Source organism: Leucopleurus acutus, assembly GCF_964270905.1.
Source record: "Leucopleurus acutus genome assembly, chromosome: 5".
Taxonomy (NCBI): domain Eukaryota; kingdom Metazoa; phylum Chordata; class Mammalia; order Artiodactyla; family Delphinidae; genus Leucopleurus; species Leucopleurus acutus.
In genome coordinates, this window is record NC_139147.1 from 61,373,771 (window position 1) to 61,399,287 (window position 25,517).

The 25,517-nt window shown below is 36.5% G+C and overlaps 2 protein-coding genes across 15 annotated transcripts in view; one reads left to right on the plus strand and one right to left on the minus strand.

Moving 5' to 3' along the window:
• Positions 1–25,517, minus strand: part of ZBTB20 (zinc finger and BTB domain containing 20) — a 799,009-nt gene that overhangs the window by 661,336 nt on the left and 112,156 nt on the right. The window lies entirely within an intron of this gene.
• On the plus strand, positions 11,181–11,989 carry LOC309962438 (large ribosomal subunit protein uL6-like). Its single transcript, XM_082840293.1, has 2 exons — positions 11,181–11,271; positions 11,361–11,989. The coding sequence occupies exons 1-2, from the start codon at positions 11,226–11,228 to the stop codon at positions 11,891–11,893; spliced, it is 579 nt and encodes a 192-aa protein (XP_082696419.1). The 5' UTR covers positions 11,181–11,225; the 3' UTR covers positions 11,894–11,989.

A 25,517-nucleotide genomic window follows, 5' to 3' on the forward strand; every position in this document is an offset into this window, starting at 1 on the left:
GGAAGGAAGGAGGGAGAAAAAGAATAAGGCGCCTGATCACAGAATAATTCCGTATAATAGAGTGTTCAGTCCTGTATATACAGAAATTATAGGCAAGGCATTGTTTCAGTCATTTCAACCATGGTAACGCTGGATATACAGATAGCCTTCCACACTCTGTTCAGGACTAACCCAAAACTGGATAAACTTACAATATGAAGTTTTCAACAATTCCTTTCTCTTTGTACTTCTTTCTTTCCTTTTTAATTTTTCTTCTCTTCCACTTCATTTCTTTGTACTATCTCCAACCTTTACAGTTTTTTCCCCTTTCTCCTTTTTCTCTCTCTCTTTCCTAATTTATATTACACTGCTGATGGACTTGGTTGGGGGAGGTGGTGGGAATAATGCTAAAATAAAGCAAATTTTCTTTCCTTTCAGAACATTACTAAACAATACTTCCAAGCACTGCTAATTCAATCATGCAAGCTCAGTTAGGATTTTAATGATGATTCCAAGTTATATCTCCTTTCTGAATCAAATACTAAAAGACTACTAATTTAGAGATAAATGTATTTTATTAAATTATTTTTAAGAGAACTAGTCATTTATATTTGTTATCTACATCCCATTTCCCAACTATGCTACACAGCCTAATTTGTAGTACACAAAAAAACTTCTATAGTTGTCCACTTCTTGCAGGACTAAATCAGAGATCTACTGTTGGCATAACGCAAAGTTGGTCAAGGCAAAAAAAAGTACCTGATAGTGTTTGTCTTCAGATTCTCTCTTTTTCTTCCTTGTGATAAACCTGATCTCCTAGATTCTCCTTTCTTCCTTTAGTTATTCAATAAATATTTACTGAACCCTAATTATTTGCCAGGAACTACAGTAGATGCTATTGACAAAGACATGAAATATGTCTTCTCTGACATGGAAAAGTTTACAACCTAGGTGGAGAGGCAGGAATGTAACTGCAATATAATTTGATAAGGCCCTTAATGGAAGTAAGAACAGATTGCAATCCTCATTACACATACGGCTACTTAGACTCCTCTACTTTGTCCCTTAGATTTTCCCTGTACTTGGAATCTACCTCTCCTCCTCATTAAAACTTACCTATTGGGGAGGAGCTTCAAGATGGCAGAATAGTAAGATGTGGAGATCACCTTCCTCCCCACATATACATCATAAATACATCTACACGTGGAACAACTCCTAGAGAACACTGACTGAACGTTGGCAGAAGACCTCAGACCTCCCAAAAGGCAAGAAACTCCCCCACATACCTGGGTAGGGCAAAAGAAAAAAGAAAAAACAGAGACAAAAGAATAGGGACGGAACCAGCACCAGTGGGAGGGAGCTGTGAAGGAGGAAAGGTTTCCACGCAATACGAAGCCCATTCGCGGGTGGAGACTGTGGGTGGCGGAGGGGTGAAGCTTCGGAGCCACGGAGGAGAGCGCAGCAACAGGGGTGCGGAGGGCAAAGTGGAGAGATTCCCACACAGAGGATTGGTGCCAACCAGCACTCACCAGCCCGAGAGGCTTGTCTGCTCACCCACTGGGAAGGGTGGGGGCTGGGAGCTGAGGCTCTGGCTTTGCTTCGGAGGTCAGATCCCAGGGAGAGGACTGGGGTTGGCTGCTTGAACACAGCCTGAAGGGGCTGGTGCACCACAGCTAGCCGGGAGGGAGTCTGGGAAAAAGTCTGGAGATGCCAAAGAGGCAAGAGACTTTCTCTGGCCCCTATTTCCTAGTGCACAAGGAAAGGGGATTAAAAGTGCCACTTAAAGGAGTGCCAGAGACGGGCGCGAGCTGTGGCTATCAGCGCAGACCCCAGAGATGGGCATGAGATGCTAAGGCTGCTGCTGCAGCCACCAAGAAGCCTGTGTGCGAGCACAGGTCACTTTCCACACCTCCCCTCCTGGGAGCCTGTGCAGCCTGCCACTGCCAGGGTCCCGTGATCCAGTGACAAGTTCCCCGGGAGAACACACGGCGCGCCTCAGGCTGTTGCAATGTCACGCTGGTCTCTGCCGCTGAAGGCTCGCCCTGCATCCGTACCCCTCCCTCTCCCTGGCCTGAGTGAGCCACAGCCCCCGAATCAGCTGCTCCTTTAACACCATCCTGTCTGAGCGAAGAACATATGCCCTCAGGCGACGTACATGCAGCGATGGGGCCACATCCAAAGCTGAACCCCAGGAGCTGTGCAAACAAAGAAGAGAAAGGGAAATCTCTCCCAGCTGCCTCAGGAGCAGTGGATTAAAACCCCACAATCAACTTGATGTACGCTGCATCTTTGGAATACATGAAGAGACAATAAATCAGCCCAAAATTGAGGCGGTGGACTTTGGGAGGATTGATATATATATATATTTTTTTTTTTTTTCCTATTCCGCTGTTTGTGAGTGTCTATGTGTATGCATCTGTGTGTGACTTTGTCTGTACAGCTTTGCTTTTACCATTTATCCTAAGGTTCTGTATCTCTGGTATTTTTTTGTTTTTTTGTATAGTCTTTAACACTTGTTATCATTGGTGGATTTGTTTTTTGGTGTGGTTGTGCTCTTCTTTCTTTTATTTTCTTTTAATACTTAAAAAAATTGTTTTTAATAATTATTTCTTATTTTTATTTTAATAACTTTATTTTATTTTATTTATTTTATCTTCCTCTTTCTTTCTTTTTTTTCTCCCTTTTATTCTGAGCCGTGTGGTTAACAGGCTCTTGGTGCTCCAGCCAGGCATCAGGGCTGTGCCTCTGAGGTGGGAGAGCCAAGTTCAGGACATTGGTACACAAGAGACCTCCCAGCTCCACGTTAATATCAAATGATGAAAATCCCACACAGATCTCCATCTCAATGCCAAGACCCAGCTCTACTCAACAACCAGCAAGCTACAGTGCTGGACATCCTATGCCAAACAACTAGCAAGACAGGAACACAACCACACCCATTAGCAGAAAGGCTGCCTAAAATCATAATAAGGCCACAGATACACCAAAACACACCACCAGATGTGGACCTGCCCACCAGAAAGACAAGATCCAGCCTCATCCACCAGAACACAGGCACTAGTCCCCTCCACTGGGAGGCCTACACAACTCACTGAACCAACCTTAGCCACTGGGGACAGACACCAAAAACAACGGGAACTATGAACCTGCAGCCTGCGAAAAGGAGACCCCAAACACAGTAAGTTAAGCAAAATGAGAAGACAGAGAAACACACAGCAGATGAAGGACCAAGGTAAAAACCCACCAGAACTAACAAATGAAGAGGAAACAGGCATTCTACATGAAAAAGAATTCAGAATAATGATAGTAAAGATGACACAAAATCTTGGAAATACAATGGAGAAAATAGAAGAAACGTTTAACAAGGACCTAGAAGAACTAAACAGCAAACAAACAGTGATGAACAACACAATAAAAGAAATTAAATATTCTCTAGAATGGATCAATAGCACAATAACTGAGTCAGAAGAACGGATAGGCAACCTGGAAGAAAAAATAGTGGAAATAACAACTGCAGAGCAGAATAAAGAAAAAAAATGAAAAGAATTGAAGACAGTCTCAGAGACTTCTGGGACAACATTAAATTCATCAACATTCGAATTATAGGGGTCCCAGAAGAAGAAGAGAAGAAGAAAGGGACTGAGAAAATATTTGAAGAGATTATAGTTGAAAAATTCCCTAATATGGGAAAGGATATAGTTAATCAAGTCCAGGAAGCACAGAGAGTCCCATACAGGATAAATGCAAGGAGAAACACGCCAAAACACATATTAATCAAACTATCAAAAATTAAATACAAAGAAAAAATATTAAAAGCAGCATGGGAAAAACAACAAATAATATACAAGGGAATCCCAATAAGGTTAACAGTTGATCTTTCAGCAGAAACTCTGCTAGCCAGAAGGGAGTGGCAGGACATATTTAAAGTGATGAAGGGGAAAAACTTACAACCAAGATTACTCTACCCAGCAAGGATCTCATTCAGATTTGATGGAGAAATTAAAACCTTTACAGACAAGCAAAAGCTAAGAGAATTCAGCACCACCAAACCAGCTTCACAACAAATGCTAAAGGAGCCTCTAGACAGGAAACACAAGAGAAGGAAAAGACCTACAATAACAAACCAAAACCAATTAAGAAAATGGTAATAGGGACATACATATCAATAATTACCTTAAAAGTAAATGGATTAAATACTCCAACCAAAAGACATAGACTGGCTGGCTGGATACAAAACTAAGACCCGTATATATGCTATCTACAAGAGACCCACTTCAGACCTAGGGACACATATAGATTGAAAGTGAGGGGATGGAAAAATATATTCCATTCAAATGGAAATCAAAAGAAAGCTGGAGTAGCAATTCTCATATCAGACAAAATAGACTTTAAAACAAAGACTATTACAAGAGACAAAGAAGGACACTACATAATGAACAAGGGATCAATCCAAGAAGAAGATATAACAGTTGCAAATACTTATGCACCCAACATAGTAGCACCTCAATACATAAGGCAAATACTAACAGCCATAAAAGGAAAAATCGACAGTAACATAATCATAGTAGGGGACTTTAACACTCCACTTTTACCAATGGACAGATCATCCAAAATGTAAATACATAAGGAAACACCAGCTTTAAATGATACATTAAACAAGATGGATTTATTATAAGACATTCCATCCAAAAACAAAAGAATACACTTTCTTCTCAAGTGCTCATGGAACATTCCCCAGGACAGATCATATCCTGGATCACAAATCAAGCCTTGGTAAATTTAAGAAAATTGAAACCGTATCAAGTATCTTTTCCGACCACAACGCTATGGACTAGGTATCAATTACAGGAAAAAAAACTGTAAAAAATACAAACACTTGGAAGCTAAACAATACACTACTTGATAACCAAGAGATCACTGAAGAAATCAAAGAGGGACTTCCCTGGTGGTGCAGTGGTTCAGAGTCCGCCTGCCGATGCAGGGGACACGGGTTCGTGTCCCGGTCTGGGAAGATCCCACATGCCATGGAGCAGCTGGCCCCGTGAGCCATGGCCGCTGAGCCTGCACGTCCGGAGCCGGTGCTCCGCAACGGGAGAGGCCACAGCAGTTCTTAGCCCACGTACCGCAAAAAAAAAAAAAAAAAAAGAAATCAAAGAGGAAATCAAATAATACCTAGAAACAAATGACAACGAAAACACAAAGACTCAAAACCTATGGGATGCAGCCAAAGCAGTTATAAGAGGGAGTGTATAGCAATACAGTCCTACATGAAGAAACAAGAAACATCTCAAATAAACAACGTAACCTTACACGTAAACTAATTAGAGAAAGAAGAACAAAAAAAAACACCAAAGTTAGCAGAAGGAAAGAAATCATAAAGATCAGGTTAGAAAAAAATGAAAAAGAAATGAAGGAAACTATAGCAAACATCAATAAAACTAAAAGCTGGTTCTTTGAGCAGATAAACAAAATAGATAAAGCATTAGCCAGACTCATCAAGAAAAAAAGGGAGAAGACTCAAATCAATAGAATTACAAATGAAACAGGAGAAGTAACAACTGACATGGCAGAAATACAAGGGATCATAAGAGATTACTACAAGCAACTCTATGCCAATAAAATGGACAACCTGGAAGAAGTGGACAAATTCTTAGAAATGCACAACCTTCCAAAACTGAACCAGGAAGAAACAGAAAATATAAACAAAGCAATCCCAAGCATTGAAATTGAGACTGTGATTAAAAATCTTCCAACAAACAAAAGCCCAGGACCAGATGGCTTCACAGGCGAATTCTATCAAACACTCAGAGAAGAGCTAACACCTATCCTTCTCAAAATCTTCCAGAATACAGCAGAGGGAGGAACACTCCCAAACACATTCTACGAGGCCACCATCACCCTGACACCAAAACCAGACAAAGACGTCACAAAGAAAGAAAACTACAGGCCAATATCACTGATGAATATAGATGCAAATATCCTCAACAAAATACTAGCAAACAGAATCCAACAGCACATTAAAAGGATCATACACCATGATAAAGTAGGGTTTATCCCAGGAATGCAAGCATTCTTCAATATACACAAATCAATCAATTGATACACCATATTAACAAATGGAAGGAGAAAAACCATATGATCATCCTAATAGATGCAGAGAAAGCTTCCAACAAAATTCAACACCCATTTATGATATAAACCCTCCAGAAAGTAGGCATACAGGGAACTTACCTCAACATAATAAAGGCCATATATCATAAACCCACAGCCAACATCATCCTCAATAGTGAAAAACTGAAACCATTTCCACTAAGATCAGGAACGAGAAAAGGTTGTCCACTCTCACCACTATTATTCAACATAGTTTCGGAAGTTTTAGCCACAGCAATCAGAAAAGAAAAAATAAATAAAAGGAGTCGAAATTGGAAAAGAAGAAGTAAAGCTGTCACTGTTTGCAGATGACATGATACTATACATAGAGAATCTTAAGATGCTACCATAAAACTCCTAGAGCTAATCAATGAATTTGGTAAAGTAGCAGGATACAAAATGAATGCACAGAAATCTCTTGCATTCCTATAAACTAATGATGAAAAATCTGAAAGTGAAATTAAGAAAACACTGCCATTTACCACTGCAACAAAAAGAATACAATATCTAGGAATAAACCTACCCATGGAGACAAAAGACCCTTATGCAGAAAATTATAAGAAACTGATGAAAGAAATTAAAGATGGTACAAATAGATGGCTAAATATACCATGTTCTTGGATTGGAAGAATCAACATTGTGAAAATGACTCTACTACCCAGAGCAATCTACAAATTCAATGCAATCCCTATCAAACTACCACTGGCATTTTTCACAGAACTAGATCAAAAAATTTCACAATTTGTATGGAAACACAAAAGACACCAAATAGCCAAAGCAATCTTGAGAAAGAAAAATGGAGCTGGAGGAATCAGGCTCCCTGGTTTCAGACTATACTACAAAGCTACAGTAATCAAGACAGTATGGTACTGGCACCAAAACAGAAAGATAGATCAATGGAACAGGACAGAAAGCCCAGAGATAAACCCATGCACATATGGTCACCTTATATTTGATAAAGGAGGCAAGAATATACAATGGAGAAAAGATAGCTCTTCAATAAGTCATGCTGGGAAAACTGGACAGGTACATGTAAAAGTATGAAATTAGAACACTCCCTAACACCATACACAAAAATAAGCTCAAAATGGATTAAAGACCTAACTGTAAGGTCAGACACTATTAAACTCTTAGAGGAAAACATAGGCAGAACACTCCAGGACATAAATCACAGCAAGATCCTTTTTGACCCACCTCCTAGAGAAATGGAAATAAAAACAAAAATAAACAAATGGGACCTAATGAAACTTAAAACCTTTTGCAGAGCAAAGGAAAACATAAACAAGACGAAAAGACAACTCTCAGAATGGGAGAAAATATTTGCCAATGAAGCAACTGACAAAAGATTAATCTCCAAAATTTACAAGCAGCTCATGCTGCTCAATATCAAAAGAACAAACAATCCAATCCAAAAATGGGCAGAAGACCTAAATAGACATTTCTCCAAAGAAGACATACAGATGGCCAACAAACACATGAAAGAATGCTCAACATCATTAATCATTAGAGAAATGCAAATCAAAACTACAATGTGATATCATCTCACACTGGTCAGAATGGCCATCATCAAAAAATCTACAAACAATAAATGCTGGAGAGGGTGTGGAGAAAAGGGAACCCTCTGTTGGTGGGAATGTAAATTGCTACAGCCACTATGGAGAACAGTATGGAGTTTCCTTAAAAAACTAAAAATAGAACTACCATTTGACCCAGCAATCTCACTACTGGGCATATACCCTGCAAAAACCATAATTCAAAAAGAGTCATGTACCACAATGTTCATTGCAGCTCTGTTTACAATAGCCAGGACATGGAACCAACCTAGGTGTCCATCGACAGATGAGTGGATAAAAAAGATGTGGCACATATATACAAAGAAACGAAATTGAGTTATTTGTAGTGAGGTGGATGGACCTACAGTCTGTCATAGAGAGTGAAGTAAGTCAGAAAAACAAATACCATATGCTAACACATATATATGGAATCTAAAAATAAATGTTCATGAAGAACCTAGGGGCAAGACGGGAATAAAGACGCAGACCTACTAGAGAATGGACTTGAGGATATGGGGAGGGGAAAGGTAAGCTGGGACAAAGTGAGAGAGTGGCATGGACATATATACACTACCAAACGTAAAACAGATAGCTAGTGGGAAGCAGGTGCATAGCACAGGGAGATCAGCTCTGTGCTTTGTGACCACCTAGAGGGGTGGGATAGGGAGGGTGGGAGGGAGGGGGATGCAAGAGGGAAGAGATATGGGGATATATGTATATGTATACTGATTCACTTTGCTATAAAGGAGAAACTAACACACCATTTTCAAGCAATTATACTCCAAAAAAGATGTTAAAAAAAAAAAAAACTTACCTATTGGTTAATCTCATCTTTCCCCTCAAGACATACCTCCTGATAGGTGTCTTGGGAAAACAGTCTCACAAATTAAGTCACACTGGATATTAAAAGAGTAAAGCATGTACATCGCATCTCTTTTGCGTATTAGTAAGTCATTCTATTTGAAAGGAACTGGTTGCTAATGCTGGTAATTTTAACTGTATAGTTAGCTGTTTTGAAAGAAATTTTAAGAAGAACCTCCTCATACACTTCAATCACAACAGCAAGGGGTTAACAATTCCACATAAAACGTGCCTTTATATGCCTTGACATTATTATTTTTAAACAAACAGCATGCTGCATATTTATTCACTTAGGAAATACAATTATATCTAATTATGATTGCTAGTAGTAGTAGTTACTGTTCGTAGCTACTGTTACTAAAAGGGAGTATATTGGTTTAAAATTATAAAAGTTTGCCTTATTGTTTGATGTTATTATGAAGGTTTACTTCAGATACAAAATTTAGCACAGGACTGTTTTTTAATTGGAAATGCATGATTCTCACAATAATAGGAGTAAAATAAAATCAGACATATTTAAATATATCAAAAAATGATTCATTGAATCACATAATCAAAATTGTACCTATTGAGGAAAACACAGATTATTTAATGTAATTCTTATAGGAAAAAATAATTTAATATCTGTGAACTTAGGTTTTCTCCCCTGTAAAATGAAGGGTTTAAATCAGAATAAGTTCTGTGTTTGCTCCCAGGCTTGATACCTATGTGAATATTTTGCATAAATATTTCCCGATTCTCCTATGACATGAAATTTTACAGGTTCTGCAATATCATAATGAAGGAGTCTGCATTAATAGTTGAAACCTCTTCTATATTTGTGTCACCAATGTTAACAATGCCTAACCCAAAGTAATTGGCATAATAAATTTAAGTGGATAGATTGAAGATTGTATAAACAGAAAAACACACTGATGTAAAGGAATGTTACAAAGTCAGGGATATATCTCAATATCCAGAGACATTTAATGAGAGACATGGAAGACACAGGAATGAGTATTTTTACAGATTTCAAGCTTCAATGGGAAGCTTAAGAAATAACTAATGTTTAGTTTGGGGGTCAAGGCAAGATATTTTAAAATGGAGAAAATTGAAGTAAGTTAAATAAGGTCCATTCTCACTAGGACTATTTATGACGATTCTCCCTCATCCACTTTCTGCTGTTCACTGTACTATGCTTACTGACAATCTATCCCAAATAACTCCTGGTAGTCTGAAATCATTTCATCATTAATATATAAATGTCTCACTTCAATTGTACGAATCTCAGATCTCATCTCACCAAAGTTTTCTGAAAGTTAATTGTTCTTCACCTAGTATCTTTAGAACTCAATTTCCTCATCCGTAGAACAATAATACCTAATCACAGAGTTATTGTGACAATGAGATAGACTCAATGCATGTTGTATTTTCATTTATTTATCTTCCAATCCACTATCATTATCCTTCTACTTGAGGTCAATCCATCCACTTGTATACTTGATTTTTATACCCTCCTAAAATCTCTGAGACTTTGCTCTATCAATTATCACTTCTCTCCCCTTATCTTCAGTGTCTTCTTTACTGGCTCCTTATTTTTCAGAACATGTAAATCACCTTCATCCTAATGCAAATCCCCTTGACCTGTGCCTCCCTTTAGCAAAATCTCTCCCTTCTTTTCTCACTTCTGTTCATTGATTAGGTAAACAAAAAAATTTAAAGAATTTATTTTTCAATGTGAAAAACACATGTGGGTTTATAAAAAGAAAAATATAGAAAATAAAAAGCAAAAATAACAAGAGCAAAAAAAAAATCCCCAAACCAAAACAATAACAACAAAAAACACCTGTTGTCAAACACAGGCATTTCTTTACAGGTGTAATGTATAGTCACTATAACTAAAATGGACCCTTTAACTAAAGTTTCAATTCTAGTTTTTCGACCTAATAAACCTATATGTCATTTCTCCCCAAAAGGCTCATAAATGTAGTGCAACCCCTATTAGAAGTCCAATGAAATTGAAAGTTGGGCAGGAGGTGTAGGGGGGTGGGGGGCAGGGACCATGATTAAGTTATTCTAAAGTTATTATGGAAGAAATTACTGGATGAATATAGTCAATAATTTTATAAAATGAAAAAATAATAAAAGGGGACTCTCATTAACAGGTTTAAACTGTAATTGTAAAAGCCACAATTGTTAAAATAGCATAGTCCAAGTAAAGAATACAGAAACTGAAAGAACTGAAGAGAAGAAATAGAAAGGCTGGAAATGGAATAGAAAGGCATGAAACAAACCCATTTGTAAATTAAGTATTTAGCATATGATAAATAATGCATTTCAAATCAACGGGGAAAACATAGATTTTTCAATTGATGGTGCTGGGACAACTGGTTAAATATTTAGAACAGAGTAAATTTAGAGCCTATCTCACACTGTATATCAAAATAAAATTCCAGATGGTTTAAAGAGTTATATGTAAACAATGAAACCATAAAAGAACTAGAAGCAAATATAGGAGGATTTTTAATCTAAGTGGGAGAGGTCTTTCTAAGCATAAGAGCGAAGGCAGAAGCCATTAGGAAAATATAGCAGGTTTTTTAAAAAATAGTAGATTTGAACGTATAAAAAATGAAAAGTTCTATATAGCAAAAACAAACAACATTAAAAGTCAAATAATAGCTCTTTGCCGCATCTACTGCGAGAATGAAGACCATTCTCAGCAATCAGACTGTCGACATTCCAGAAAATGGTACGAGACTTGGTGCTTGCATTTTTCTTACATCTTTACTACACGCTCTATACCTTGTTCCGAGACCTCACGAATACGTTCTCTCCTAGTCGACATTACTCTGAAGGGACGCACAGTTATTGTGAAGGGCCCCAGAGGCACCCTGCGGAGGGATTTTAATCACATAAATGTAGAACTCAGTCTCCTTGGGAAGAAAAAGAAGAGGCTCCGGGTTGACAAATGGTGGGGGAATAGGAAGGAACTGGCCACTGTTCGCACTATCTGTAGTCATGTACAGAACATGATCAAGGGTGTTACACTGGGCTTCCGTTACAAGATGAGGTCTGTGTATGCTCACTTCCCCATCAACGTTGTTATTCAGGAGAATGGTTCTCTTGTTGAAATCCGAAATTTTTTGGGTGAAAAATACATCCGCAGGGTTCGGATGAGGCCAGGTGTTGCTTGTTCAGTATCTCAAGCCCAGAAAGATGAGTTGATTCTTGAAGGAAATGACATTGAACTTGTGTCAAATTCAGCTGCTTTGATTCAGCAAGCCACAACAGTAAAAAACAAGGATATCAGAAAAATTTTGGATGGTATCTATGTTTCTCAAAAAGGAACAGTTCAGCAGGCTGATGAATAAGATCTGAGTGATCCAGTTACAGAAACCGCAAGAGGCCAGCCTCATATGTGATATTTTAAAAATGAATAAAAGCTCTTTTGACTTGGAAAAAAAAAAGTCAAATAATAAATTCAGAAAAAACTATTTGCAACATGTGACAGAATACCATGTAGCAATATTTTTAAAGTCCTGTGAAAATAATTAAAAATCTTTGAAAAAATGATCAGTGTATGCTATTAAATGAAGAAAATGTTACAAAACAGTATATATGTTATGATCCCAACTTTGTAACATATATGTTTGTTTGGGTATAATGGCTTCCCACACACACCATGTTTATAATCTCCATGCTTTTTCTCACGCAGTTCCCTCTGACCTAAGAGATATTCCCTCCCTCATCTAGTCATCTCCTATTCAGTTTTCAAGGATCATTTCCTATATCTCCACAGACACCAAGAAGTTTTCCCTGAATTTCCAGGCTGCAATAGGTGCCTTCCTTTGTTTACCAGTAGCATACTGTTGCATACCATCAAGTTATTATTACATATATTAATATCTGTGTGTGCATATATCATTCCACTCCTATGAGTGAAGTTCCTCAAGAGAAAGGACTATATTTACTTCTCTCTTATTCCCAGTGCCTATCACTATAACTAACATGTACCACACATTCGAAAAATATGATTTTGAAATATTGCTGAAATCTCTTTTAATCAGGATTATTCAAAAATAGAGCTAATGTCGGGCTTCCCTGGTGGCGCAGTGGTTGAGAGTCCGCCTGCCGATGCAGGGGACGCAGGTTCGTGCCCCGGTCTGGGAAGATCCCACATGCTGCGGAGCAGCTGGGCCCGTGAGCCATGGCCGCTGAGCCTGCGCGTCCGGAGCCTGTGCTCCACAACGGGAAAGGCCACAACAGTGAGAGGCCCGCATACCGCAAAAAAAAAAAAAAAAAAAAAAAAATAGAGCTAATGTCAATTGGGAGTCAAACAGTATAAGAAGGATCAAACAGTATTAAAAGGCTGAAAGAAAAAAAAAAAACTTATCTACTTAATGAGAGTTTATTCTGTCCTTCTTGCCAAGACAGACCAGAAGCTTCCTTCAGTATAGAACTCAATGATTCACCCTAGAGCACCTTCAGTACATATTGATCTTTTAAAAAATCTAAAGACATACACCACTTACAGACTGTGTCCCACAATTTATCACTTAAAGTTTATTGTTATTTAATTATTTCTCATTTGTGAATACTTTCTCTCTCATCAGATGTTGACCTCTATTACAGGAAGAGACCATGCCCTATTCTAATTAGGTATCTTATTATGTATTTGGCTAAATAGCTTAGTATTTGAATAAACTTTCAATATATACTTATTTTATTTATAGCTTTGAATAATTTTCTATGTTTTTATATACATCTCTTCCTTATTCTCTAGGACAGGGCAAGTCAACTCCAATTTCCTTCCTTCTCCATCACCATCCAAAATGGGAGATATATACTGAGTAACACAGAAATACTCACACTTGCTGAGTAAACCTGCTATTATCTCATCAGAAGAACAGCTTCATCTGTGTTAACCTAGCTGCGCTAGGCCATGATCTTTCTAAATTTTCATGAATTAGTGAAGGTAATATTGCCTCATTTTTCTAATAAGAGGATATTTAAATGACCTCATCTCTATTCAATAATAGGTCTTCTTGAGCTAAATCACGAGAGGGGGTACTAGTAAGAATTTTTTTGTTAGTCAAAACATTTTTCTACATATAAACTAGTATATGCAATGTCCCAAAACATACAGTACTACTTACTGCTAATGCCAATTTACTGCAACATTGCTTGATATATTCCAAAGTTTTCCAATAAGCTATTGACTTCCTATAGGTTAGAAATAAAATCATTATATTTAAATTATTAAATGCCAAGGAAGAAAGTAATCTTTTTCTCCTTCTTACGTCTTTGTTTTACAAAACTATTGTCTTACGGGACATGAAAACAACTAAAAACAAAAAATTATATGGTGTAGTTAATTGAAAAAATGCTTTTGCTGCACACAGAAATTGACACTAAGTGCTGTATTAGCAGGAAATCAGTGATTTTCAATTGACATTGCACAGGAAATCGTTTAGTGTCAATTGATATTAAATGGGTAAAATTGTACTGAATTAGTACAAAATGATTTGGTAGAAAGAAATGTGCTTCCATTAGGTGATTTGATATTAAGTGGGCTCAAATGTAATAAGTTTTAGAGGTCACTAGTCAACAAAAATTAGGGCATGGTATCCAACCCTGAATACATCAGACTGGTTGCTTTTAACATATTTATCAAAAGATAAGTTAGTGTCATACTATCAAGACAAAATTGTCTCCCTTTGAGCTTTCAAGAGAAGTGGGAAAATTCAATTGTTTTAAATGAGTTACATTAACCAGTGGTAAGAATCATGACTTCTTGGGCCTATTTGGTGGTCCTAATCCTTTTAAAAATATATTTTATAGAATTTTTCATGTGAAATAAAAGGCAAAATAATAGCATGTTTTATGTAATAAGGTCCAGATTGAGTTCTTTCTATAAAACTGCTTTGACAGTAAGCACACAATAAATTATTGGTTGAATGAGTGATATGATTGGATATTATGAAGAAATCACTTTATAGGTCTTTAAAGAAACCTGTGATTTTTTTTTAAACCTGAGTAATGGGGAAAGGAAAGTATGTAGATGCAGGAGATATGGGGAGGGGGGAAGAGACAGGAGGAGATAAGTTATATAGTAGCTACAAGAAAGAACAAGTTGCTGGGCTTCCCTGGTGGCGCAGTAGCTGAGAGTCCGCCTGCCGATGCAGGGGACACGGGTTTGTGCCCCGGTCTGGGAAGATCCCACATGCTGCGGAGCGGCTGGGCCCGTGATGGCCCCTGAGCCTGCGCGTCCGAAGCCTGTGCTCCACAACGGGAGAGGCCACAACAGTGAGAGGCCCACGTACCGCAAAAACAAAACAAAACAAAAAAAGAACAAGTTGCATAAATATTTTAGAATATTTGCTAGGGATAGAAGTGCAGATGTTTGATGTATAAAAATCACATGTTATTCATCATACAAAAACAATTATGGGGTAAAAGACAAATACACAATATTCTTGAATAGCCAAAATAATCCTGAAAAAGAAGAATGAAGCTGGAGGACTCATATCTCCTGATGTCAAAACTTACTAAAAAGTTATAGTATTCAAAACAGTGTGGTAGAACATAAAGAAAGACATATAGAACCATAAAATAGACTAGAGTCCAGAAATAAATCCTCACATATTATGGTCACATGATTTTCATTAAGAGTGCCAAGACCATTCAATGGGAAAGACAGTCTTTTCAACAAATGGTGCTAGGAAAACTGGATATCCCTATACAAAAGAATGAAATTGGACCCTTACCTAACACCATATACAAAAATTACTCAAAATGGATCCATGACCTAAATGAAAGACCTAAAATTATAAAACATTAGAAGAAAACATAGCATAAAAGCTTGACAACATTGAATTTAGCAATGGCTTCTTGGATGTGACACCAAAGGCACAGGCAACAAAAGAAAAAGTAGACAAATTGGACTTAATATATTTTTTTTAATCTGTGCATCAAAAGACACTATCAACAGTGTAAAAAAGGAACATATAGGAGTAAACATTTGCAAATCATATATCTGATAAGGGACTGATATCAAGAATACACAAAGAACATCTAAAACTCAACAACAACAAATAAACAAACACCCTGATTCAAAAATAGGCAAAACACTTGAACAGACATTTCTCAAAAGAAGATATACAAATAGCCAATTAACATATGGAAAGATGCTCAACATCACTAATTATTAGGGAAATACAAATCAAAACTACTATGAGATACTACCCCGTACTCATTAGGATGACTACTATCAAAACAAACAAAACAAAACAAAACCCTCCAGAAAATAACAAGTGTTGACGGGATGTGGAGAATGTAGAATGCTTGTACACAATTGGTGGGAATGTAAAATGTTACAGCCACTGTGGAAAACCACATGGCAGTTCCTCCAAAAGTTAAAAACAGAATTACCATATGATCCAGCAATTCCATTTCTGGGTATATACTAAAAACAATTGAAAGCCAGGTCTCAAAGAGGTATTTGTACACCCATGTTCATAATAGCATTATTCACAATAGCTAAAACATAGGAGAAACCCAAGTGTCCATGGATGGATGAATGAATAAGCAAAATGTAATATACACATACAGTGCAATATTAGCCTTAAAAAGGAGGGAAATTCTGACATATGCTACAACATGGGTGAACCTTGAGGATATTATGCTAAGTGAAATAAGCCAAGCAAAAAAAGACAAATACTGTATGATTCCACTTATTTGAGGTGCTTAGAGAAGTCAAAATCAGAGTCAGAAAGTAGAAGGATGGTTTCCAGGGGAGGGGGGAGACAGGAGAATATGGAGTTTTTATTTAATGTGTATAGTTTCAATTTTTCAAAATCAAAAAAGTTCTTGAGATGAGTGGTGGTGACAGTTGCACAGCAATATAAGTGCCAGTTAAAAATGGTTGAAGATGGTAAATATTATATTAATTTTACCACAATAAAAATAAAAGGGGTAAAAATGGTGGGAGAGCTTTGTAACTTTTTACTTGCCCTTGCCCCTCCAAAAAAGAACAAACAAAAAATTGATGGGGAAATCACCCTTCTAGGCATTGGGCTAAAGAAATAGTATGACTTTCTTTTTCTAATTTGGCCAAGAGAATGAAAAAATAATCCTTTGAAAGAACTCTAATCCCTCAAAGAACTTATCATGAAGGTACAAAAAGTAAACCAAGAATATTCCCTAAGATTAGCAGGAAGCAATCCAAAATAAAACTCAGTTTCATCCCTGAAGGAATGAAATTAGTTTTACAATGAAGCGAGCGCTACATTCAGGACAATCTTTAAGAGACAGGGAAGTTACTAATTCAAATGGGTGATACAGAGAAAACTGATAGGATAATGATAATAAGTTATGATAATTATTATTTACTGAGCTCTTACTAATGACAAGCACAATATTCAGCATTCTTCATAAAATATCACAATTCTTTCCTTAACAATCTGATGAGATCCACCTAGTTTAGAAAGAAAGACAATGAGATTAAGAAAACTGACCAAAGTCACAAACACAGAGTAGTGTAGTTGTTAAACCTACATCTATCCAAAGTCATGAATTTTAACTAAGTAAATAGGACTTTCAAAACTTAGATATAGTTGGTAGTTTAAAACAAAAATCCTCTTACAAAATACCTGAATCTAAACTATTCTAAAAAACAATTGGAGCTGAGACACATAAGAGCTAGCAGGCTTTGAGTAGAAGTATGAATATACTGGATGACTTAATCTGCGGTGGGAAGGGGTTTTAAGCAGTGATTGACAGGAGATTAGTATAAAAAACAAATGACTGAACCTAGATATGGCTATTCCTTTAAATTTTGCTTTGAGTGCTATTTTTTAAATAAAAATAACTACTAGAAACATTTATTCTTTATTATTTTAATGTACAGAATTTCATTTTAATTTCTAAACAGTGCAAATGAGTTGAAAATTGTGATTAAATAATTAACTCAGTTATCCTAACCATAGAAAATTTAGCCATATTCTAACAGTGAAGTTTCACACAGGTGCCACTACCATCTACGTAGTCACACATGACTAAGCTATAGTCAAATGTATAAAAAAGAAATAAGCAGCTTTTCAGGATTAAACTTCCAATCTAAAGCCTACATATGATGATAAATGTCACAGTTTCAAAGACCTACAAGGAAAATCTATACAAGTTTGAAGGGAGGTTAACCAATACACATTAATCCAAAATGCATTTGTGAAGAGAGGAAAGCAAGCACTCACAAACCAATCTTCAATGAAAAAGCTTGTTCCTTGAGTACATAGTAACACCATAAAACACTAAAAGAGCACAAGAAGAAATACAACACAAGAAGAACACTGACTTGGCCTTATAGGGTTTAAAATCTAAACAGAAAGTTAAAAATTACAAACAAATAGATGAAACACAACCAGTCACATCAGTAAATATACTGCACATACTTAGTAAATTCCTAAGTATTCAAGAAAGTAAGAAGTGAAAATAACATGCATTACTTGTTTATTGGACTAAACTCATGCCAGGGAAGTTTTCTTAAGATACTTTTTGCTATATCAATCATATTTTTCCTTGAATTTTTATTATAAAATTGAAGGTATATTTTCCTGAAACAAGTTTATCTCTAAATATAAAGAATGTATCCAAACTTAGAGAAGTCACAAATTCCATAAAAAATATATGCTTTTATAAATTATTAACATTGTTGTGCTATATTCAATGGAAATGCTAAAAACACTGAAATTTAAATTATACTGTAGTTCTAAAAACTACTAAATACTTTGCTTAATATGTCTGCAATATGAAAGTGGCAAAATCCAAAAATTTAGCATTTTAGCATAATATTTTCAATAGTTTTTAACCAGTGCATGGTGTCTATATTTAATTCACACAATTTTTGCCCCTTTGTTTAATTTTTTCTCCTTCTTTACTGATGATTACTTGGCTCCTTCTCTAACATTATTATTAGACAATATCTCAGTGAACTGTTACTGTATCCTTAGATAGAAAGAGATAGTATCTCCAGTAAGGTCAATATGAGTCAACTGTGTGACATGAACATTTTTAAAAAATCAGATTAAATCTTAAACTGTGCTAACAGAATAACAGTATCTAGAATGAGAGAGATAACATTCCCACTCTCGTCAGCAATGATCAGATGACATGATCAATGTTGTGATACAGAGTGACCCAGAACTACTATAATATTCAAAGAAAGGGGACAAAAATGGTGCAAGACTAGAATCCTAACAGACAAGAGATAGTTGAAAGAATCAAGGGAATTGCATGTTACTACTTATGGGATTAGGGGAATAACTAGAATAAGAAAGGTTTCAAATATTTGAAAACTTCATATTAGATTTACTCTGCATGGCCTCAAGGGATATACTAAAATAATGGGTTGAGAATACTAGATATAGATTTCAACTCAAAGTAAATAAGAACTTCTTAACATAAGAATTGCTCACACACAATATGATATCTCACCTGAGATATTAATGAGAATATGGAAACTGGAGGTGTCTGTTCACAATGTGGGGAGTTGGACTAGATTACCCTTAACAGCAATTTTACCATATGATTCTATGATTCTTCTCAAAGCAAAGAACTGAAATATTTAATCTTGCTGAGCCATGGATGTTTTTCTCATGGTGCCTGAAATCTGCAGTTATCAATTTACTATTGTCTGATTTTTATTAGCAAAATATTAAAAAGTTGTTCTTTTCCCATTTAATAAGTAGTCTGTGCAATGGTGATTGCTTTTCAAAAGCTGTTGTTGATTTTTTTATTTCTAAACATTTTTTATAGGAGTATAGTTGCTTTACAATGTTGTGTTAGTTTCTACAGTACAGCAAAGTGAATCAGCTATATGTATACATATATTCCCTCTTTTTTGGATTTCCTTCTCATTTAGGTCACCACAGAGAACTGAGTAGAGTTCCCTGTGCTATACAGTAGGTTTTCATTAGTTATCTATTTTATACATAGTATCAATAGTGTATATATGTCAATCCCAATCTCCCAATTTATCCCACCTCTCCCTCTTTCTCCCTTGGTATCCATATGTTGGTTCTCTACGTCTGCGTCTCTATTTCTGTTTTGTAAATAAGATCATCTATACCAATTTTTTCAGATTCCACATATATGCGTTAACATACAATATTTGTTTTTCTCTTTCTGACTTACTTCACTCTGTATGACAGTCTCTAGGTCCATCCACGTCTTCGATGATTTTTTACTTCAAGTAGTGTGGCCTGACAAAGTGCTAAATGACTCCTTGATTGAATCATTCAATCATTCATTCAGCAAATATTTATTCAGAGCCTGATATGTGCCAGAGACTGCAAGGTGGCAGACAAAAACAGAGAACAAGATAGAGCCTCTGCTTACAATCTGTTGGAATAAGTAGACACACACACACAAATTGTCATTTTATAGAGTATTGGGTCTTATTCTAGAAGCATGTGCTCTGAGAGCATACTGAAATGATGTTTAACCTTCCCTGGAGAATCAGGCAAGACTTCACAGAGGAATTGATATTTGAGCTGGATTTTTAAAAAATTACTAGAATTTCACTAGGTAATAAGAGAAGAGAATGACATTTTAGGCAGAGGAAGCATCATGTTCTCTGAGGAATGGAAGTACATGATGTGTTTAGGAGAAATGGCAAAAAGTTTGGTAAAGCTAAGTGTAAGACATGTAGTGAGGAGATAATGAAAATAAGATTGATGAAGTAGTTTGTGGTTAAATACCTGAGGACAATATAAGGATTTGTGTTTACCTTGAGCACAAAAAGAAGATGTTTCCAGGTAGAAGGGTGTCATGATCAGATTTGCATTTAAAAAAATTTATGAGTGACAGTGTAAGAAATTCGTTTCTTTCATATATATTTTTTTCTTTGAAACATATTTCAGGGGGAGTTGAATTCTCCAAATACTGGCATTAGCAAGGGTAAGTTAATAGGCACCAGATGGCAGAATCGAGTGCCCAATTACTTATAATATCAGTTATTATTTCTGAGCCTCTATTTTTGACTTAAATAATTCCTTAGTCAAAAGTTCCATTAAAAGAATGAATCTTGGGCTTCCCTGGTGGCACAGTGGTTGAGAGCCCGCCTGCCGATGCAGGGGACACGGGTTCTTGCCCTGGTCCGGGAAGATCCCACATGCCGCGGAGAGGCTGGGCTTGTGAGCCATGGCCGCTGAGCCTGCGCGTCTGGAGCCTGTGCTCCGCAACAGGAGAGGCCACAGCGGTGAGAGACCCGCGTACCGCAAAAAAAAAAAAAAAGAATGAATCTTATTTGGACTGACTGATATAAAGTATATTACTGTAAAGGGAATAAGCACTTTTAAAGAGTTAAAGCCCATGCTGACACATAAAGGGGAAAAGGCATTTAACTCAAGGAGGATAAAGATATCTAGATCAAATTAAAAGTACAACCTTGAGTTCATTGGGCTTTTAAATTTCTCTTGCAGAAGTTGTCATTTATTTTGAAATAATAATAAATACATGTGTACACCCCCTAAAATTTGTAAACCATTTTGTATTCATCATGTCTCCTCTCTCTCTTGTTACCCATCATGACTATATCAACAAACATTACTATTCTCATTTTAGCAGGAATGAAACAGGCTCATATAAATTAGATTACATGCTCAGTTTATGTTACAGTTAATAAATGATAGTGTCAAAGCCAAACCTCTAGTTTCTGATTATAAGTCCAGTCCTTGGTTCACTTTGTCATGTTTCACAACTGAAAACAGTTGCAGAACTAGGACAAAGTTAAGATAAGGAGATGACAGAACCAAATAACTCTATGCAATTCTATGGAAAATAGAGAAAAAGAGAATGCAAATAGTATAAATTGGATTGCACCCTTTTCTGAGAATTATTTTTGAAGAATTTTCATGCCAAAGAAAATAATAACCAATATTTAAGTCCACCAGGAAATTTACATTGAAGAAATTCTTTACATTTTTTTTGGTTGGAGTTGATAATTTATTGATGACATGATTGACAAGTCACACAGAAATGATTTGTAACTTAGGTCCTAAAAAATTTCAAGTGGCTATATACTCCTTATGGAGAAATCAGTTCTGCCTGCCCTACATCATCATACCTTTAAAAATAGGCACAAAAATTTGAATACTTAATAGTGAAATCATATATTTAGTAGTACAGAAGGGCTTCCTCTATTTTCTAAGGGACTATCTATAATAACTCATCCTAGATTATGACAATAAAAAGTTTTTCTTTTCTCAGAGAGTTTATTCTATAAGTGAGAGGTAACTTTTTTTGCAAATTTGAAAAATGTTCATGAGATCTACATCAAGAAGCTACATATTTCTCATACTTTATCATCATACTACATTTCTGCAACCAAACTAAAAAGAAAGTTATGCAAACAATAGGGACTAATACCTTTGTTCATAAGTGTTGTAATCCAAAGTTAGATCTAACTTTTTGATTTAACACAAAGGGAGAAAATAATTACCTAAAGATATGTCATTTGAAAATTTTTCAGTAACTTCTATCTCTAGAAATTCTGATTTTTCCAGATTTTCACTACATCTTTCTAGAAATATACATCCATTTCCTTGCTTTACCCTGGAGATATTGTTTTTACTCATAAAGTCTCATGTTGACAATATTTCAAATCTTGACTTATAATTTATATGATACCAGAATGAATCAGCAAATTTCATATGTGATAACTTAAAAAAATAGTTTAACCCTGAAAATATATTCTCTGAAAGAGTTTATAACTTCCATAAATGAATTATAAAAAGGTAGCTGGAGCCAAGAAAAAGTTCATCAACTACATAACAGCAGTTTTGAGGTATAGTTTTACTTTACATTTTCTGTGTCTCTTTCTTCATCCTCTATTATTTCTACTTCCTTGAATTTATAAGCCCTATTTTCAGGATTTACTCTCCAAGAGGTTTCAAATCATATAAGACTAAACATTGGCATGTTGCTGCCAGTGAGCCTACTTCTACCCTCTTTTATTTCCGAGTGAGAAAAACAAATCACTTAATCCACAGCACTGATTTTGATTTACAGAGGTAAGCAGTAAATCATTTTGTTTCTAGGTGTCACACATATTTTCTCCAAGCTTCAGACCTTAAATGTGAAGTTAAAGCCTAATGTGGCTCAGTCCTATTACCTGGGTAACCTGAAGGTGAAATAAACACTAAAATTTTTTAAAATAATTTTTAAAAACAGACAGCTAAATCAAATAATAGTAGTTTGTGGACTTTAATGGCTATTAAAATTCTGCAAAAAAATGAAATTACTTTGGCTATTATCTATGTCAGTAATACCCAATCATGGCTATCCATAAGAATCACTTTGAACTTTTTAAAACATACCAGTGCTGGTGTGGCTAAGATGACACAGTAGAAAGACCCTAAGCTTACCTCTTCACACAGGCACATCAAAATTACAACTACTAAAAGAGCAACCATCTAAGAGAACAACCTGAAGAGGGGCAGAAAAGATTTTCCATAACAGAAGATATAAAGAAGGAACCACAACAAGATTAGTAGGATAGGCAGAGAGGCGGTATAGTCAAGATCCACATCCCTGAGTAGGAGCCCCACAAATGGGAGGATAATCACAATTGCAGAGGTTCTCCCCAAGAAGTGAGGGGTCTTAGACCCACATTGGCCTCCTCAGTCTGTGAGTTTTGCACTGAGGCCCCAGAATGTCTGACTTTGTCAGTAGAGCTTGAGTACAGGAGAGAAAGAGGGCTGTATGAAACAAAGACTCTGCTCTTAAAAGGTGTGTATAAAATTTCACACGCTATGAGTTCCAGCACAGAGGCAATAATTTGAAAGGAGCCTAGGTCAGAAAAACTTGCTGATACTGGAGAGCCTCCCAGAGAGGAGGAGGCAATTGGGACTCCCTATGGGGACCTAGCCCTTTCTACCATAAAGATACTGGTGCTGGCAAGTATAATTCTGGAGTCCTTCCTTTAGCTTGTTAGTGCTGGGGGCTTACCTGTCCACCAGCAAGCTGCCACCAACCCTTGGCCCCCTGGCTCTGTAGCCAGCAGCCTGGGACCTGGAACCACCCACCAGTAGGCTGGCACCAGCCCCAGAGCCAGATGTGCTGGGACCTGGCCATGCCCACTAGCAGACCAACATTAGCCCTGACCCAGTGAAACCCCACAGCCAGCACACTGGGACCCAGCCTGACCCACACTGAGCTGGCAGCCACTGCAGGTGGCAGGGCCTGGCAGCCAACTAGGTTGGGTGCCACACTGCCTACCAACGCTTCCACTGTAGATGACCCCACCACAACAAAAAGGCCCATGAAAGCCACACAGGGAGCATCCCTAGAGCACATAGCTCTGGTGACCAGAGAGGAGTGTGCTGCTGGGTCCCATAGGACATCTCCTACACAAGGCCACATTTACAACATCAGGAAATGTAACTAACTTACTGAATACCAGGAAATAAACACAAAGAATTAGGAAAAATGAGGAGACAGAGGAATATATTCCAAATGAAGGAACAAAACAAAACTCCAGAAGAAGAACTAAGTGAAGTAGATATAAGCAATCTACCTGATAAAGAGTTCAAGGTAATGATCATAAAGACGTTCATGAACTCAGGAGAAAGAATGGATGAACAGCTTTTCACCACAGAGCATGACGTTAGCTCTGGGTTTGTCATATATGACCTTTATTATGTTGAGGTATGTTCCCTCTATGCCCACTTTCTGGAGAGTTTTCATCATAAATCAATGTTGAATTTGGTCAAAAGCTTTTTCTGCATCTGTTAAGATAATCATATGGTTTTTATTCTTCAATTTCTTAATGTGGTGTATCATATTGATTGATTTGCGGATATTGAAAAATTCTTGCATCCCTGGGATAAATCCCACTTGCTCATGGTGTATGATCCTTTTGATGTACTTAATGTATCCTTTTAATTGGATTTGGTTTGCGAATATTTTGTTGAGGATTCTCACATCTATGTTCATCAGTGATATTGGCCTGTAATTTGCTTTTTGGTGTGTGATATCTTTGACTTGTTTTGGAATCAGGGTGATGCTGGCCTCACAGAATGAGTTCAGAAGCATTCCTTCTTCTGCAGTTTTTTGGGATACTTTAAGAAGGATACGTGTTAACTCTTCTCTAAATGTTTGGATGCTCACTCTCACTACTTTTATTCAAAGTAATTTTGGAACTCCTAGGCAATCAGAGAAGAAAAGGAGAAGAAATCGGAGGAGAAAAAGAAATAGAAATCCAAACTGGAAAGGAAGAGGTAAAACTGTCACTGTTTGCAGATGACATGACATTATACATAGAATATCCTAAGGACATCACCAGAAAACTATTAGAGCTCATCAATGAATTCAGTAAACTTGCACAATACAAAATTAATATACAGAAATCTGTTGCATTTATATATACTAACAACAAATTGTCAGAAAGAGAAATTAAGGACACAATTCCATTTATCATCTCATCAAAAGAATAAAATACCTAGGAATAAACTTACCTAAGGAGGTAAAAACCAGTACTCAGAAAACTATAAGACACTGATGAAAGAAATTAAAGATAACACAAACAGATGGAAAGATATACCACATTCTTGGATTGAAAGAATTAATATTGTTAAAATGAACACACAATGCAAGGCAACCTACAGATTCAATGGAATCCCCATCAAAATACCAATGATATTTTTCACGGAACTAGAACAAATAACTTTAAAATTTGTATGGAAATACAAAAGACCCTCAAAAGCCAAAATAATCTTGAGAAAGAAGAACAGAGCTGGAGGAATCACACTCCCTGACTTAAGACTACTACAAAGCTAAGTAATCAAAAGAGTATGGTACTGGCACAAAAACAGATCATGGAACAGAACAGAGAGCCCATAAATACACCCAGGCTTATATGGTCAATTAATCTATGACAAAGAAGAGAAGAATATACAATGGGGGAAAGGCAGCCTCTTCAATAAAAGGGGTAGGAAA

What these genes read in the sequence shown, in the direction of transcription:
- LOC309962438 (XM_082840293.1), top strand. Translation starts at nt 11,226, where the DNA reads ATGAAGACCATTCTCAGCAATCAGACTGTCGACATTCCAGAAAATG. An exon ending in TGTCGACATTCCAGAAAATG is followed by an intron (nt 11,272 to 11,360) that starts GTACGAGACTTG and finishes GTTCTCTCCTAG; the next exon opens with TCGACATTACTCTGAAGGGA.